We start from the raw sequence: 14892 nt of genomic DNA on the forward strand, positions 1-14892 counted from the left end.
CTTTCTGCCCATGGGTCCTTTAATAAAACTACCTTTTTGCACTGACGATGTCTTCAAGAATTCTTTCTTGGCTGTTTACTCCAAACTCCAACACTTCAAACCACATCACTACGTATTCTCTAAAAAGCTTCTCCTATGTATTCATTCATTCATGTAATCCTCCCAGATTATCATACATCATATTGGATTCTCATTAATTTGCAAGCATCTCTTTTGCTACATTGTGAGCTCATAGCTGACATGCTGCGGGTATTCGGTTAATGCTTAATAAACGAGCTGAATTAAATGAAAATGAATTGAATTTGACTTCTATCAACAAGTAAGCAAGGAAACCATGGTGTCTTACCCCAGATAAGCCTGAAGTCGGGTGTCACTCCCTGATCCAACTCTGGCACTAGAATGTGTATGGCAACTGTTTGGATTCTTCACTAACCCAAACTCTGAATGCTTTTCCAAGTTCCCATGAAAAGGATCCAGACACACAAATAATAGAGAGCAATGATTGCTTTTTCAGAGGTTGTGGGGGAGTGACTTACACGGCAGGTACCTTGCTTACCTACAGCTGGAAACTCCCCACCACTTTCCTTTCCTCTACAGTCATCTCCTGCAACACTATTGTAAGTGCTTGTCGTTTGTAGCATGAAAAGAAAATTGCTGTAAAATTTTAAAGATGCACAAATAAAATAAAATAAAATAAAATAAAATAAAATAAAATAAGAAATAGAATAAAATAAAATAAAAAATAAAAATAAAATAAAATAAAATAAAATAAAATAAAATAAAAACAAATATGTGGCCAAAACCTGTTCTAGAACTGAGGCCTACTCACATTCTAAGAAATCTCACCCTGTTTCATTTTAAATTCTTCTCCATACTTCAGCAATGTAGGCATTACTATAGCCAATATACCCAGTCCTTCTGGGGCAGGTCACTCCTGTCTCTCTGAGAGAACAAAGGTAAGCTGAGGCATTGACTTTGCAATTTTAATTAATAATAATAGTACAGATCAAGGAAGTGGAAGCCAGACCAATAAAAACGTTCCTTTAACAAAACACATCCACATGGACACATGCTGAAAACTTTTCAGAATTTCTTAAGAAAAGGAACTCTGAGTCAATATAAAGTTAAGCTTTTTGTGAATACCTGTTTCAACACTGGAAGAGAACTACCGAAGTTGTGAAAGATGCCTCTAGAGAGCTCAGGAAACTATCCGATCCTTCCAGTTGCCAGACTCCCAGGCGCTGATTTCCTGGGATGTGAGCCATTTAATGCTTAAAAATAGGCTCTGTGGCCCAGCCCAGCCCTGGGTGACTGACTCATCAAAGAATAAGACTGGCTTCTGGGTTTCATTCTTCTTGTACCTCATTGTTCCTGAATCTCGTTCCACAAGCCCAAGATCCCTGTTCTGACCAAGGCAGCTTCTCCAGCCTGAGGCCCCCACCCTGTCACCTGCCCAGTAGCCCAACCCTCTGGCCTTGCCCTAGTGGGGTATGCTCTTTGCTGCTCTCCTCCTCTCAACCCTACCTGTTCCAGAAATGGAGCCCAGTGGCAGACACCCAACAATATTGGTGTACGTCTGTTGTGTCGGTCATATCGCTGGTTGCCCTCGGTTTGGGCTGTCTGGGCTTCAGTTCTTCCATGTTTATCTATGAGGTCCATGGGTTGCCTGAACCACCATCTGTTTGCTGCCATGCTCTTGAGACATGAACATGTCCTCGTGTCAGCTGAAATTGTTTGTGCAGCCTTCGTAATATAATGGCTAAGATAGCGATCATTTGGCAATATGTATATTATCAAATCTTTATGTTGTGTATCTGAAATTAATGTCATATGTCAATTATATCTCAAATTCTTTAAATTCCAAAAACTGAAGGCAAAAAAACCCTAAAGAAATTTTAAAATGAGAGCGATGTGGGGCTTTGGGGATAGAGAGTCCTGGGATTAAACCTAGTTTTGCAGCTTCTGAGTAAACTTGAGTTACGGGTTGAGCCCGAGTTTTGGTTCTGACGTTTCAAAATGGGGGCAGCAACAGTTCCTAATGGAATGGCCTGAGTCTACGTATACATCCGGTACACAACGCTGTGCCTGGCACATAATTAGCAAACAGTAAATGAATGATTGGAAAAACAATAACAACAAAAGTCTGTGGTCATTCTAACTTTGTTCCCTAAGCACAATGGGTAGTTCTATTTTAGGTTCTAGCTTCTCATTGTCTTCTCCCCAATTCCACCCGAGCACTAGCCCACCCCTGCCTGACCCCTGTCTGACCCGGTCCTGAGAGAGCGTTATAAATCTCCTGTTAGAGCAGACCATCACTTTTACAGCCACAGAAGGCAGCAGAGTGGCTTGATCACAATGCAACGAAAATATATTCCCATCAGGGACCTTGGAAAGAGTTTTTTGAAGGTATGCTCATTTTAGGATTAAAAAAAAAGAAAGAAAGAAGAAAAGAAAAGAAAGGAGGGAAAAAAAGAAAAAATATATGTCTTCTGGTTTGGAGCCCCCTGAGAGCAAAGAATTGGGTCCTGGTGATCCTTGTGTCTAAAATGGATATCTGGGTTTTTTCAATTTTTTTTTTTTTTATTTTAATTCCAGTAGAGTTAGCATACAGTGTTATATTAGTTTCAGGTGTACAATATAGTGATTCAACAATACTACACATCATTCCGTGGTCATCATGATAAGGGCCCTTTTAATCCCCTTCACCTATTTCACCCAAAACCCCACCCACCTCCCTTCTGGCAACCGCCAGTTTGTTCTCTATTGTTAAGAGTCTGGTTCTTGGTTTCTCTCCCTTTCTCTCTCTCTTTACCTTTGCTTGTTTGTTTTGTTTCTTAAATTCCACATATGAGCGAAATCACACGGTATTTGTCTTTCTCTCACTGACTCATTTCACCTAGCATTATACTCCTTACCTCCATCCATGTCGTTGCAAATGGCAAGATTCCATTCTTTCAAAAGAACAATATTGATATCTGTTTCTTTGTTTCTCCATTGCTTGACATATAGTGGGCGGCCTGATATGTATATGTAACTTTTAAACTGTGAGAGAAAAAAATAAAAACAAACAGGTTGAATATATTCAAGACCATGTATTCAACATCCTAATGGCACTAAGAGTCCCACACTAAATTCTGGATTGCCTGAAAATAACAAAAGAAAACAGTGTTATTTAGCAAAGGGCAGAGAATGGAAGAACAAATGTAATTCCTCCACGGCTGAAGAAATGTGCCTAGTCTGTGGTTGCATGAGGGTCTTTGCAGGAGGAGAGGAAAAAGGGGGTGCAGTAGGTGGGACCAGGCAGCCTAAGCTGCAGCAAAAAAATGGGAGCTAGGGAAGAGGCACATAAAAGGTTTCAAAGACAGAGCTTGTGCTATTTCTTAAACTATCTGATAGACATATGAGCATTTGTGTTGCTATTATTATTTAACTTGTACATGTGTATTATATATACTCTTTTGTATGTATGATATACAAAATAGAGAAAAAATAAGAAGGTGGATAAGGAGAGAAGTAGTAGTTGTTCTCAGGTATAAACTGGCCATGAATTTGAGATTTGCTAAGTGAAAAGCATTAATGCAATAAGTTTGCCTCTAGGGCATTCTCTTCCTTCTCCAATATCTATAGGTCACTTTGACACATTTTCCTCAAGGATGGAGACTTACTCTTCTCCTAAAATAGTCCTAAACTGACCAGGAAACTAGCCCATATACAGGCCCAAATCATAGAGAAAGGGATGCAGGCTGGAGGGCATTTACTCAATTGTCCTGAGCATTTCCACTTTGTCATTGAAAGTTCCCATGAAGAACAAAGCACAGAATCAAGGGCATCTTGTGACAGAAACCATTGGTTAAAAGTGTCACATATTGAATGAGTGATTCAGAGATTTCTGGACATCACAGGCCAATTACATTGCTTTTTAATAATTATTTATTGCAAAATAAAATAAGAATCACCATAGAAATCCAAAACAAAAACTGTCACCCACAATTTTCAGGAAACTTCTCGTTAGTTTATCCATTACCCATACACATTGATGCAGTTTCACATGTTGGCAGTAATGTCATAAATATAATCTTGTGTTCCATTTTGCTCCATTATGCCATAAGAATATGTATTTTTTTCTTTTTTTCTTTCCTCCATAATCTCTTGAAGTAACCAGCATACACAGCAACCTTTTTAAAAAAAATTTTTTTTAATGTTTATTTATTTTTGACACACAGAGAGAGAGAGACAGAGACAGAGCATGAGTGGGAGAGGGGCAGAGAGAGAGGGAGACACAGAATCAGAAGCAGGCTCCAGGCTCTGAGCTGTCAGCACAGAGCCCAATGTGGGGCTCGAACCCACAGACCGCAAGATCATGACCTGAGCCGAAGTCGGATGCTCAACTGACTGAGCCACCCAGGTGCCCCTACACAGCAACCTTTAAACAGAAAGTCACTGTTGGAAGACTAACAGCATTGCCAATTTTGTTATATAAAAACTTTAATAAAAATCATAATCTACTTTCATAATTACTTCAGAACACGAAGCTGTTGTTGTAACCATGTACGGTTTTTATTACTAAATAATTCTTATTTTTTCTTAAAAGTCTCATCTGAAGTAGGTAGTAGCATTTAAATGGTCTTTAAATGTTATTCTAAGGAACTCTGGGAAGTTCTCCGGGTTGCCTGAACAGCACGAAAGCAGGCACAACAAGTGAGAACCCTCTACTCCCTCTTCAATTCAGAGACATTTCTCTTTTATTTCTTATTTGGGGCTACAGCAAGATTTTCTGGCTCCTTCACCAGATACCTGTTTGAACTTGGGCAAGTTTTGAATTTCTCTGGCTTATCTTCCCTTCCTCATTAGTTACATTAGGATTCTGCTTACCCACTTCAAATTTTTGTAGGGATTCAATGAATTCATGGATAATATATGCTTTCAATGTTCATGGTATGGTACATAATCATAACACATAATGAACTCAGTAAGAATTATTATTATAGTTAAAAAATATAAGACAGTTATGGCTATAATCCTTACGCTCAATAGAGGAATTGCCTCTGCAGGATACCTAATGGGTATTCATGCTTCTTGGACCTATTGAGTGAGAAGGCCATCACTAATGCGGAACTTTATTAAAACCTCTTATTTTTGTCAAGCTCAGATTTACTCCCATCCTATTTACCCCCTCATTTGTCCTAAATATATCCCTAGAGAAAAAGTGTAATTAAGAACCCTTTCAGTATTTTTAAGATAGTTCTTTATACCTTCTGAGTTTACTAATATTAGTTGAAAAAAACCTTGGACCATGCCCTATACTAACTGTTTTACATCATGATCCGGTTTTATTCACAAAACAACCCTAGTAATAAATTTATGTGAATATAAATGAGGTGTTTATAGTATTTACCATGGTAAATCTAGCACCTAATTTATTTCTAGAGTATTACAGGGAAAAAAAAGTAATAATGAATGAATCCGCTTTTTTCCCACTTAAGAAAAATAAAGTTTAATGAAGACAGATATGTGGTCCAACACTAGTAGGAAATGGCAGAGTTATGATTGATAAGAGCTCTGTTTGACCCTAGAGTTCAAATCCCTGGGCAATATCATAATCCCTGTCCCCAGACCAGTCCATCTGGAATAGATTCTGGCTGTTTTTATTCATTTACAGGAAGATAAATGTCAGTTCTCTGCTGCACCTCTTTCCGGGCCAAGGGTACTATGTCCATTGGTGTTGTAGAGAATGCCTGCTAGCTCATGAACTCCAAAGGCAAGAGGAGCTGCCAGTGATCTTGTTACCATAGAATGGTTCTTTGAAGTTGTCATTTCGCAGAGTCGAGAGTCCTTGAAGCAGTTAGCAAACAGCATAAATAAAGAATGGTTGGTTGAAAACTCGTAGTTTACTTCCTAATATTTGGCATAATAAGAAGTGCAAATGCTGCCCTTCCCTTGGACAATGGTGTGAAGTTGATGGCATCACTAGCTAAGTAGGCCCCTGATACTGACTGCAATGGAGGTCTCTAGTTCTTGATCCAGATAGCTCTACTTGGCCTCTAAACTATGTTTGGAGACAAAGCAATCGTGGCTAAAGCATCAGAGACAGCCCAGCTTCTGCACAAATGGATTCTTAAGATATCCTCATGGATCCTCATTTTCAGTGTGAGGATGCTGGGGATCTTCTCCTTAGGAAACTTGAATAAGAAGCTTCCAACAGAGAACAGGTATATTCCCAATAGACATTCAGCTAACTCTCCCATTAGCTCTCCTTGTACCATAAAATTTGGGGCTCCCAAGAAAGCCATACATCACTGCAGAGTGCGGGTTTTTGCATAAGCCTTGCCAACCAAGATCAGTGAATGGATTCTTCTGCTCAGTCTGGAACCAGATCTGGCAAGCTTTCAGTTGATGAGAACCCTGGGTAAAGGGCTAAGACAGTTGGTGCTGATAGCCATACTGATCACTGCATCAGACTCACATGAAAATGCATTTTTTGCAAAAATGAGTCCTGATCCCAGGAACCTTTCTTTAAGACTTATTTTAAACATTTACTAGTTCTGAGATCTTGGACAAGTTACTACCTTTGCTAAGACCTACTATCCTCCTCTATGAAATAAAGAAGATGGAAATATCCATCTCAGACATATATGTGAATCAAATAATACATGTGAAAGCACTAGGAATTGTTGATGAACCACCCAAATGTAAATTAGCATTAACTTAGGTTTTATTAGTAATCCTTTCACAAGGAAACTTTTCGCATGATTCATTGAATGTTTTAAGCCTGTTCTAGGGCACTGTTCTGGGAAGTAACATTTAACAGAGATGACACATCTAACGATATGATGCAAGTCTCAAATGGGCTAAGCTGGTAATAGCAGGTCACTTCTCGACTCCCACCTTACTGCTTTCAGCAGCATGAGAACAATAGCCCTTTATGAACCTGGAAACTGTGCCCCAGGAAATTCTGAGAATTTTTCATCTTAAAGATAAACAAGTCTGTTTTTGTTTTAATGCATTTTTTACTCTTCATCGAGAAATCATTGATTCACATAATCTCAGAATTGGAGTGGCCATAAAGCTCACCTAACACAACTATAAGAAAGCTTCCTGTGAGATCTCTGACAAGTGATCACCATGTACCTTCTGCTTTGATGCAAAACCGCTCTTGTCAAAAAAGAGTCAATTCTCGACCTATTTGAGTCAATAGAATATTCTTACTTTGCTGGGTAGAAATCAGCACTGACTCAGCTTGTCATTTATGACTGACATAAGATTTAAAGAACGTAAAAATATATCATTTATTTGCCCATTCCATATATATGGAGTGCTGAATATGGCCTGGTGACATTTAATAAATAAATTCTCATTATTATGATCCCCTTCCTAGTCTCAGGTCCTTTTTATTGTACTCTATTCTACTCCAGAAGAGCAGGTAGAGCATCACCTTTCTTGTTGAGTGAGTCTAAACTGATGATTAGTTCAACTCAAAGCACTGATGGGAACCCCATGTCAGCTGGCACAGATGAAGAACCAAAGCAAAAATCAGATTTCTCCCTGACCAAAACTGGTTTTGATCAAAGAAAATGGTCATTTCACAACATGGGATGTAGAATTACTACTTTTATGTAATTTCAAAATTGGGATGAATTTTTATGACAAAATTAAAAGCTCTACTATACATCTTTTAATGTGTTAAAGATATGATTTAGAATCACCTATCTAGAATCACCAGGGATAAATCTGATATGCCACACCATTTTTGTTTTTTTTTTATGTACCTGAGTATTTACCCAATTAAGTGTCTAAGATTTAAAGAATTTTAGATTCAAACCAGTATTAAATGGAGTAAATGGAGCATCATGTCCAAGTGCACTGGCTTCAGAGTCGGAGAGAATTGTTAGTTCCCACCTTTGTTGCTATGTGACTAAGACATATCACTTCAATTTTTTGGACCTGTTTACTCATTTATACGATGAGGACAATTATTATACCTACCTCATTGAATGACTATGTTCTTAAGGGCCATAGTTTTTGCAAAGGGCTACACACAGGCCTTTATACATAGTAAGAATTCCAGGGCGTTTAGCTAGTAGTATTATAAAATGTCATATCTCTTCACTTATTCATCAGGGAATGAAGAATATGATCTAACCTTTTCATTTTGATTCAGTGTGAAAATTATTAATAGTCTTTAGAGAATTCTCATACATGGTAATAAAAACTTTCAGCTAATGGGCAGGCAATGCAAATGACACTCTAAATTCTCTTTGAGGATGTGCCTTGTAAGAAAAAGAGAAGAATAAATTAGCATAGAAGTGAAGAATGCGTACTTTGAGGTCACAGACTAGGGTTCTAGTAATATGCTCATCAATTACTAGCTATGAGTTTGGAAAACGTACTTAACGTTTCTCTGTTTGGGTTTCCTTTTTTTAAAGGAAATGTTAATAGCATGTTCCTGAAAAGATTGCAAGAGTTAAAAGGTAAACCACATTAAGGGATCTCAGAGGATTTCTGGCAATTAGTCAGGAGTTCCAAAAATCTCACCTATGGCTATTGTGCCTTCCTAGGATGTATGTAGGCTGACATGACACAAAAGGGATGACAGAAGAGTGTGAGAGGAATAGGTGAACCTGTCTTGTGAAACAAATAGGATTTTCTGAGCAAATAGTGAGAGACAGTGGAGTACATGACATAGGCATCAAAATACATTACCCTTGGACTGAGAGCCAAAAGACGGATTAAGGACTGACTGTACTATGAACTTTGGGCCACTCACTTCAGCTTTATGAGTCAGAAGTCCTCACCAACTTGCACAAATGGGAATAGAAGTAGCCACACTTCACTGAGTTGAAGGGAGGGTCCTGTTAGGACATATGTGATAGGAAACGCAGTGTGGTGAGATGGGCACTGGCACTCACGTCAAAGAGTGCTGGCCTCAAATCCACTTCAGCTTCTGATCATAAACCAGCCACTTGTTATCTCAGAATGACTACCATATTTTTCAAATGGTAGTAATAGCCAGGCCCAGGTATAATACTTGGGGGCTCAGGGCAAGAATTAAGATGGAAGTCCATGTACTATATGTCTACAATTTACTTAGCTCAGATATTTAAAATTTACAGCTAACATACATTTAAATAAAATTCTATCCTCCTACCTTGGCAAATATAATTTCACTGCAATGTGAAAGTCTAGGCTGAAATTTAAAATTCTCAGCTCCTCGCTGGAATGTAGCGGCATGAGAGAAGGGCATTGGTCTCTCTCTTGGCCTATAATAGGTCTCCTCTTCTCCCACCTCAGTTTTGAAGAGCCTTCTGCACAAGGCCCTGCACACCAAAGCCTGCATGTTCAATCTTTACCTGAACTCTGGCAGTTACCCCTAGGTCACATCCTGGGGTGAAGGCTGTGCATACTAGGGAGGATGGACCTAAAGAAGAAATTTACATGGGCCCTATAAGCAGGATCAAGTCTGTTTGTAAAGAAAGTTTAGGAGTTCAGGGATCCAAGGTATAGTCTAGAAGGGGATTACAAGCGTTTGCAGGGCTCTTAGCCTTGTGAGGAGAGGCATGGCTGGAGAAGATCCAGAGGGAAGCCCCCTAAAACTTGGAGGCCCAGGGCAAAGGAGCCCTTCTTGCATATATTGAAAGATGGAACCAGTAATACTTACTTCTCAAAGTGATTACAATCAGCTATTACCTCATACCTATCAGAATGGCTAAAATCAACAACACAAGAAACAGCAGATACTGGCGAGGATGTGGAGAAAGGGGAAACCTCTTGCACTGTTGGTAGGAGTGAACTAACCTACGATCCAGCAATTGCACTCCTAGGTATTTAGCCCAAAGATTACAAAAATACTAATTCAAAGAGATACATACGCCCTGATGTTTATAGAAGCATTATCTATAATAGCTAAATTATGGAAACAGCCCAAGTGTCCATTGACTGATGAGTGGATAAAAAAGATGTGGGTGTGTATATAAATCATTATATATATATATATATATATATATATATATATATATATATATATAATTTGTCCATTAAAAAGAATGAAATATGCCATTTGCAATGACATAGTTGGAGCTAGAGAGTATTATGCTAAGTGAAATAAGCCAGAGAAAGACAAATACCATATGATTTCACTCATATGTGGAATTTAAGAAACAAAACAAACAAGTAAAGGGAAGAAGAAGAGAGAGAGGCAAACCAAGAAGCAGACTGTTAACTGTAGAGAACAAATTTATGGTAGCCAGAGGGAAGGTAGGTGGGGGGTGGGTTAAATAGGCGACAGGGATTAAAGAGGGCACTTGTGATGAGCACAGGGTGTTGTATGGAAGCGGGTTGAATAACTATATTGCACACCTGATACTGTGCTATATTGCAACTAATACTACGCTATATGTTAGCTAACTGGAATTTAAATAAAAACTTTAAGGATTAACAGAGAGCACATGGAAGGGAAGGGAAGTACCCAGAACATGTAACGATGTTAACAATGTTAAATTATATGTTATTGTGGCTGCTGTTATTATTGTTACCATCATCATCATCATCATCTTTATTATTAGAATATGCTTGGAAAACCACCGGGAGCTATAGGAATACGGGCAGTATTTTGGTAATCCTGACTCCTTTTGCTCCTATAAAACACTGAAAGTCTTTGTCATCAATTATTATATCAAGAACATAACATTTGTCACGCCGTGAGTTTAAATAAGCTTTTCTGGGCTTAAATATTTTAAAATCCATACTAGCAGCCTAAGCAGCCTAAACTTTCTTTTCCTAAATGAAGCCTTCTCACAGCTCAGCAAATATTTCTAGCATGCTTTTACCATCTCGAATTGCTGAGACAATTTAGTAATCAAGATGAATTCTCTTGATTGAATACAATGCAAGTATAGGAGGCCTGGCTAGCCCTACTAGACCATCTGTCTTCATTCCATCCCACTGTCCTTGGTCACTTCAGCCCCACGAGCACAGCACTTGCCTCTTCTTTTCCTTTGTCCTTGCCTTTACACCGGATATCCCTTTCTCCCACGTTCTCTCCCTTGCCCCAGGCAACCGCAGTCCCATGACTATCTTCTGCCCAGAGGATTCTGAGATGGTCACCTAACAGATGGATGGATATATTTTTCTCCTGAAAGACATTGGGACAACACATTTTTAGGACTATTGGGAAATCACAGAGTCATAGAATCTCAGCTCCTGAAAAAGACAAGTCTTATCGTTCAACTTTCTGTTCAGAGAGGAATGTTATTCCATATCCCTGAGAGATTGTCATTCAACTCTTGCTTCTGACTGGATGGCCCTGAAGATGAGAAAGTCAGACCATTAAAAGGCAGCCTTTCCCACTGACACCTTGAATGTTCAGAAAATTGTTTGCTCACAATCTCTCAGCCAGCACTTGTTGAGGCATCAGGTGCTGGGCACTGGGTTAGGGGCCCAGGATGCAATGATAAGTAAGATCATTCTTGTCCTCAATGCACCCTTTATGTGAGCCAAAATGCTAAATAATACAGTGGTTAGGTTGGTGAGCTATGAAGTCAGTTTTCCCAGATTTAAATTCCGCCGGTAATACTAACAAAATTTCAGCTAAAAGATGTTGAGACTCTAAGGTAAGTTCTGAGGTTCTAATGTAAAACATGATGACTATAGTTGAAAACAGTGTATTGTATAATTGAAATTTGCTAAGAGAGTAGAACTTAAATGTTCTCTCTCTCACACACACACACACCAAAGATAAATATATGATGGATGTGTTAATTAACTAGATGGGGAAAATCCTTTCACAATGTACAGGTACATCAAATCATCACAATGTACACTTTAAATATCTTACAATTTTATTTTGTTTATTATTATTATTTTTTTATTCTGGAGAGAGAGACAGAGAGAGCAAGTGGGGGAGAGAGGTAGAGGAAGAGACAGAATCCCAAGCAGGCTCCATGCTCCATGAGGAGCCTGACATGGGGCTTGATCCCAAGACCCTGGGTTCATGACCTGAGCCAAAATCAAGAGTTGAATGCTCAACTGACTGAATCACCCAGGTGTCCCTCAATATCTTACAATTTTAAAATAAAATCTTTTTTAAAAGTCCTGGCAAATATTTTACAATTTTGTTTTCTAGTTAATTAGTTTATAAATAATTGTATTTGTATAATACAATTGTGGTTAAACTGAGCAGGATTCTTGCAGAAACTAAGTTTGACAAGGAACTGCACACATGGCCTTGGGAGAAAGTTAAGGAGTCTTAATAAAGTTTAGTCAAGCAAAGAATCTTTGTCACAATGTAGAAAGAATTATCTGTTCTAAAATAGTCCACCTTTATTATTCAAAGCACAAGTGCTTAAGAGAACTTGGTGTTCCTGGGAAATCAGAGAACTTACCATACTTTTAGAATAACACGCCCTTCCTTAAGAGGTAAGCCTCCTGTCTTTATTTTAGTAACACTATGAACTAAGCCCCATTTCACCTGGTCATAACACAATGTTCAATATGGAATTCTTGATTTTTCATGATCTCTGGGTCCCTACCTTGTTATGCAATCCAAGTAGTATAATTGAAATCACATGATAGACTTGAGTCTCCATGTATAATCCTGATTATTTCTTTAACATGCTTTGTGTTAAATATGATAGTAGGTGCCATGACCAGGGATGTAGGAATGGATATGGCAATAAAAAAGGATAACCACAACAGATGAACACAGGGAAAGGGAAGGAAAAATAAAAACAGAGGGAGGCAAACCATAAGAGACTCTTAAATACAGAAAACAAATTGAGGGTTGCTAAAGGGGAGGTGGGGGGGGGGGGATTGGCTAAATGGGTGATGGGATGAAGGACACTTATTAGGAGGAGCACTGGGTGTTATCTGTAAGTAATGAATCACTGGGTTCTACTCCCGAAACCAATACTACACAGTATGTTAACTAACTTGAATTTAAATAAATAAATTTTCAAAAAAGGATAAAGAGATTGTTCTACTGAGACAGAAAAATTGCCATTATTGTTCTATTCTAATCCATCAGTTCTCAACTGAAGAGGTGAATCAGACTCTGTCATGCAATTTGTGTGTGTGTGTGTGTGTGTGTGTGTGTGTGTGTGTGTGTGTGAGATATGTCTGAGTCACACTCTGGATCCACTGAATCAGAATTTTTGGGAGGAAGGGGAGACAGACATGTACATTTCAAAAAAAAAAATTTTTTTTTCCCAGAATTACTCACTCTAAGTTCATCTTTTTCACATTTGTTTCTTCTTGCTAGTTAATAAGTAGAACACACTTCTATGGAACTGAATAATAATTTATCAATCAAACAAATCAGTGGCAAATCATGCTATCATGCCATAGCTGTACAGCCTCTTAGAAATGAAATATTTTGGCCTGCAAAGTGTTCTTGGTCTTTGGTGACCTGGTGACTTTGCCCTTGGTGTCACATGTAAATAGATCATTTGCAAAGTGACTTCATAATGGGCTCTCAGGTTCTCAGAAGGGGGTAGAACTCTCAGTTCATCAAGAGAATTGAGCCTTTGAGGATTTGCTAGGAAGTTCTTGACAGAGGGAACGCCACTAGATGAATCACGTTGTTCCTTTTGGGAGAAGATGAAAACTTTCTTTGTGGCTATTTTGGCTACCGGTTATTTCTCATGTAAGGATTTGTCAAAGAACTTTGGGGAGGGAGTAAACATCTGATCTTCCAAGGAAAGTAACAAGCCAATAATAACTGTTTTCTAGATGTATGGATTTTTGAAACTTGAAATTTCTCTCAGAGATGAATTTATTACCTCAGCTAGAATGAATATCAGTGGTGAATCCATTTTTCAATATTCCAAAAACTCTGCCATAGACAGGCTCAAACTTGAGATAGCTTAAAGAATGATTTATGAGAGGTGTAATCACTATTGGACAAATAATTTGGTCTGTTGAGTTGATAGTCAATTTCATTTCTCTTCTCTTCGTAATGCTTTCCCACTATACTCCCACACACTGGCATTGAGTGTGTCTGTGTGTGTGTGCGTGCATGTGTGTGCGTGCGTGTGCATATTCAAATACCTTCTACACAAAGCAGTATCAGTTTCTAACATGGCTTACTATTAGAGCACAGCCTGATGTTATCAAATCTCAAGAGAGGGCTTAGCTCTTCAAATTAACTCCAGCAAAATTGGAAAGGAAACCCATGCGGCGAAATTAAATCTGCCAGCGGAGATTTGATCTGGTGAAGTAGAAGGGTAGGCAAGGAGGACACTCAGCTGAAAGAAGTCAAGGCTGTTAAGTAGAATATAAAGTATGAAGGTTATAGGAACCATTTGGGTAAGCAGTTGTTGACACAGAGATCCCAAACACAGCAAGAGCCTTCCTTATAAGCACATTGAGTTTAAAAAGAAGATATTTAAGACAGGCAATAGTCAAAAAAGAATGCAGGTATCTAAGATTACTGTCAGCAGGTAGCCAGTCTATCAAGAACTAGGCTTTCTCTAAAATGGGTCTACACAATGTCTGAGCAGCCCAACTGTGGATGATATGCTGAGTCCCAGAGGATGAATCTCTCCTGACTAAAGCCAACATTAAACCTAGGAATGGGTTATGGTTGAATTCTCAGGTGGGACAGTAAGTGTGCTTTGTGGAGTGCTTTGGGAACCAGGCACGGCTAGGCAAATCTTACTTGAAGGAGCCACATATTTTTCTATGACTTTCATGGTTATTAATTTAGATGGGATTCCTTAACGGGTTAATTAACTGTTCACATCTAAATACTATGTTTTTTACTTGATCCTTTTTCCTAAACATTTTTGTTTCAGATATTTTTGGTAACGGGCCACACAAGGTAAGTTTTCTACTTCCTACGTGAGAATGATTTTTACAGTCTTAGGCTTCTAGTATTTCTATTAGGTTGAACCATATTAA

General features: G+C 38.6%; 1 protein-coding gene across 8 annotated transcripts in view; it reads right to left on the reverse strand.

Annotated features, from left to right (window-relative positions):
* Positions 1 to 14892, reverse strand: part of LOC109275917 (sperm-associated acrosin inhibitor-like) — a 116566-nt gene that overhangs the window by 74793 nt on the left and 26881 nt on the right. For 7 of the 8 annotated variants that reach the window (XM_053907001.1, XM_053907000.1, XM_053906999.1 and 4 more), the window contains exon 2: positions 2916 to 3042. The exons of the other annotated variant lie outside the window; for it this stretch is intronic. In XM_053907001.1, the coding sequence (XP_053762976.1) occupies positions 2916 to 2995 (80 nt within the window). In that variant the 5' untranslated portion in view covers positions 2996 to 3042. The remainder of the gene's footprint in view (positions 1 to 2915; positions 3043 to 14892) is intronic. 8 annotated transcript variants of the gene reach the window in all.

This window comes from Panthera pardus, unplaced genomic scaffold (assembly GCF_024362965.1).
Source record: "Panthera pardus isolate Hobbes unplaced genomic scaffold, ASM2436296v1 HiC_scaffold_2, whole genome shotgun sequence".
Classification (NCBI taxonomy): Eukaryota; Metazoa; Chordata; class Mammalia; order Carnivora; family Felidae; genus Panthera; species Panthera pardus.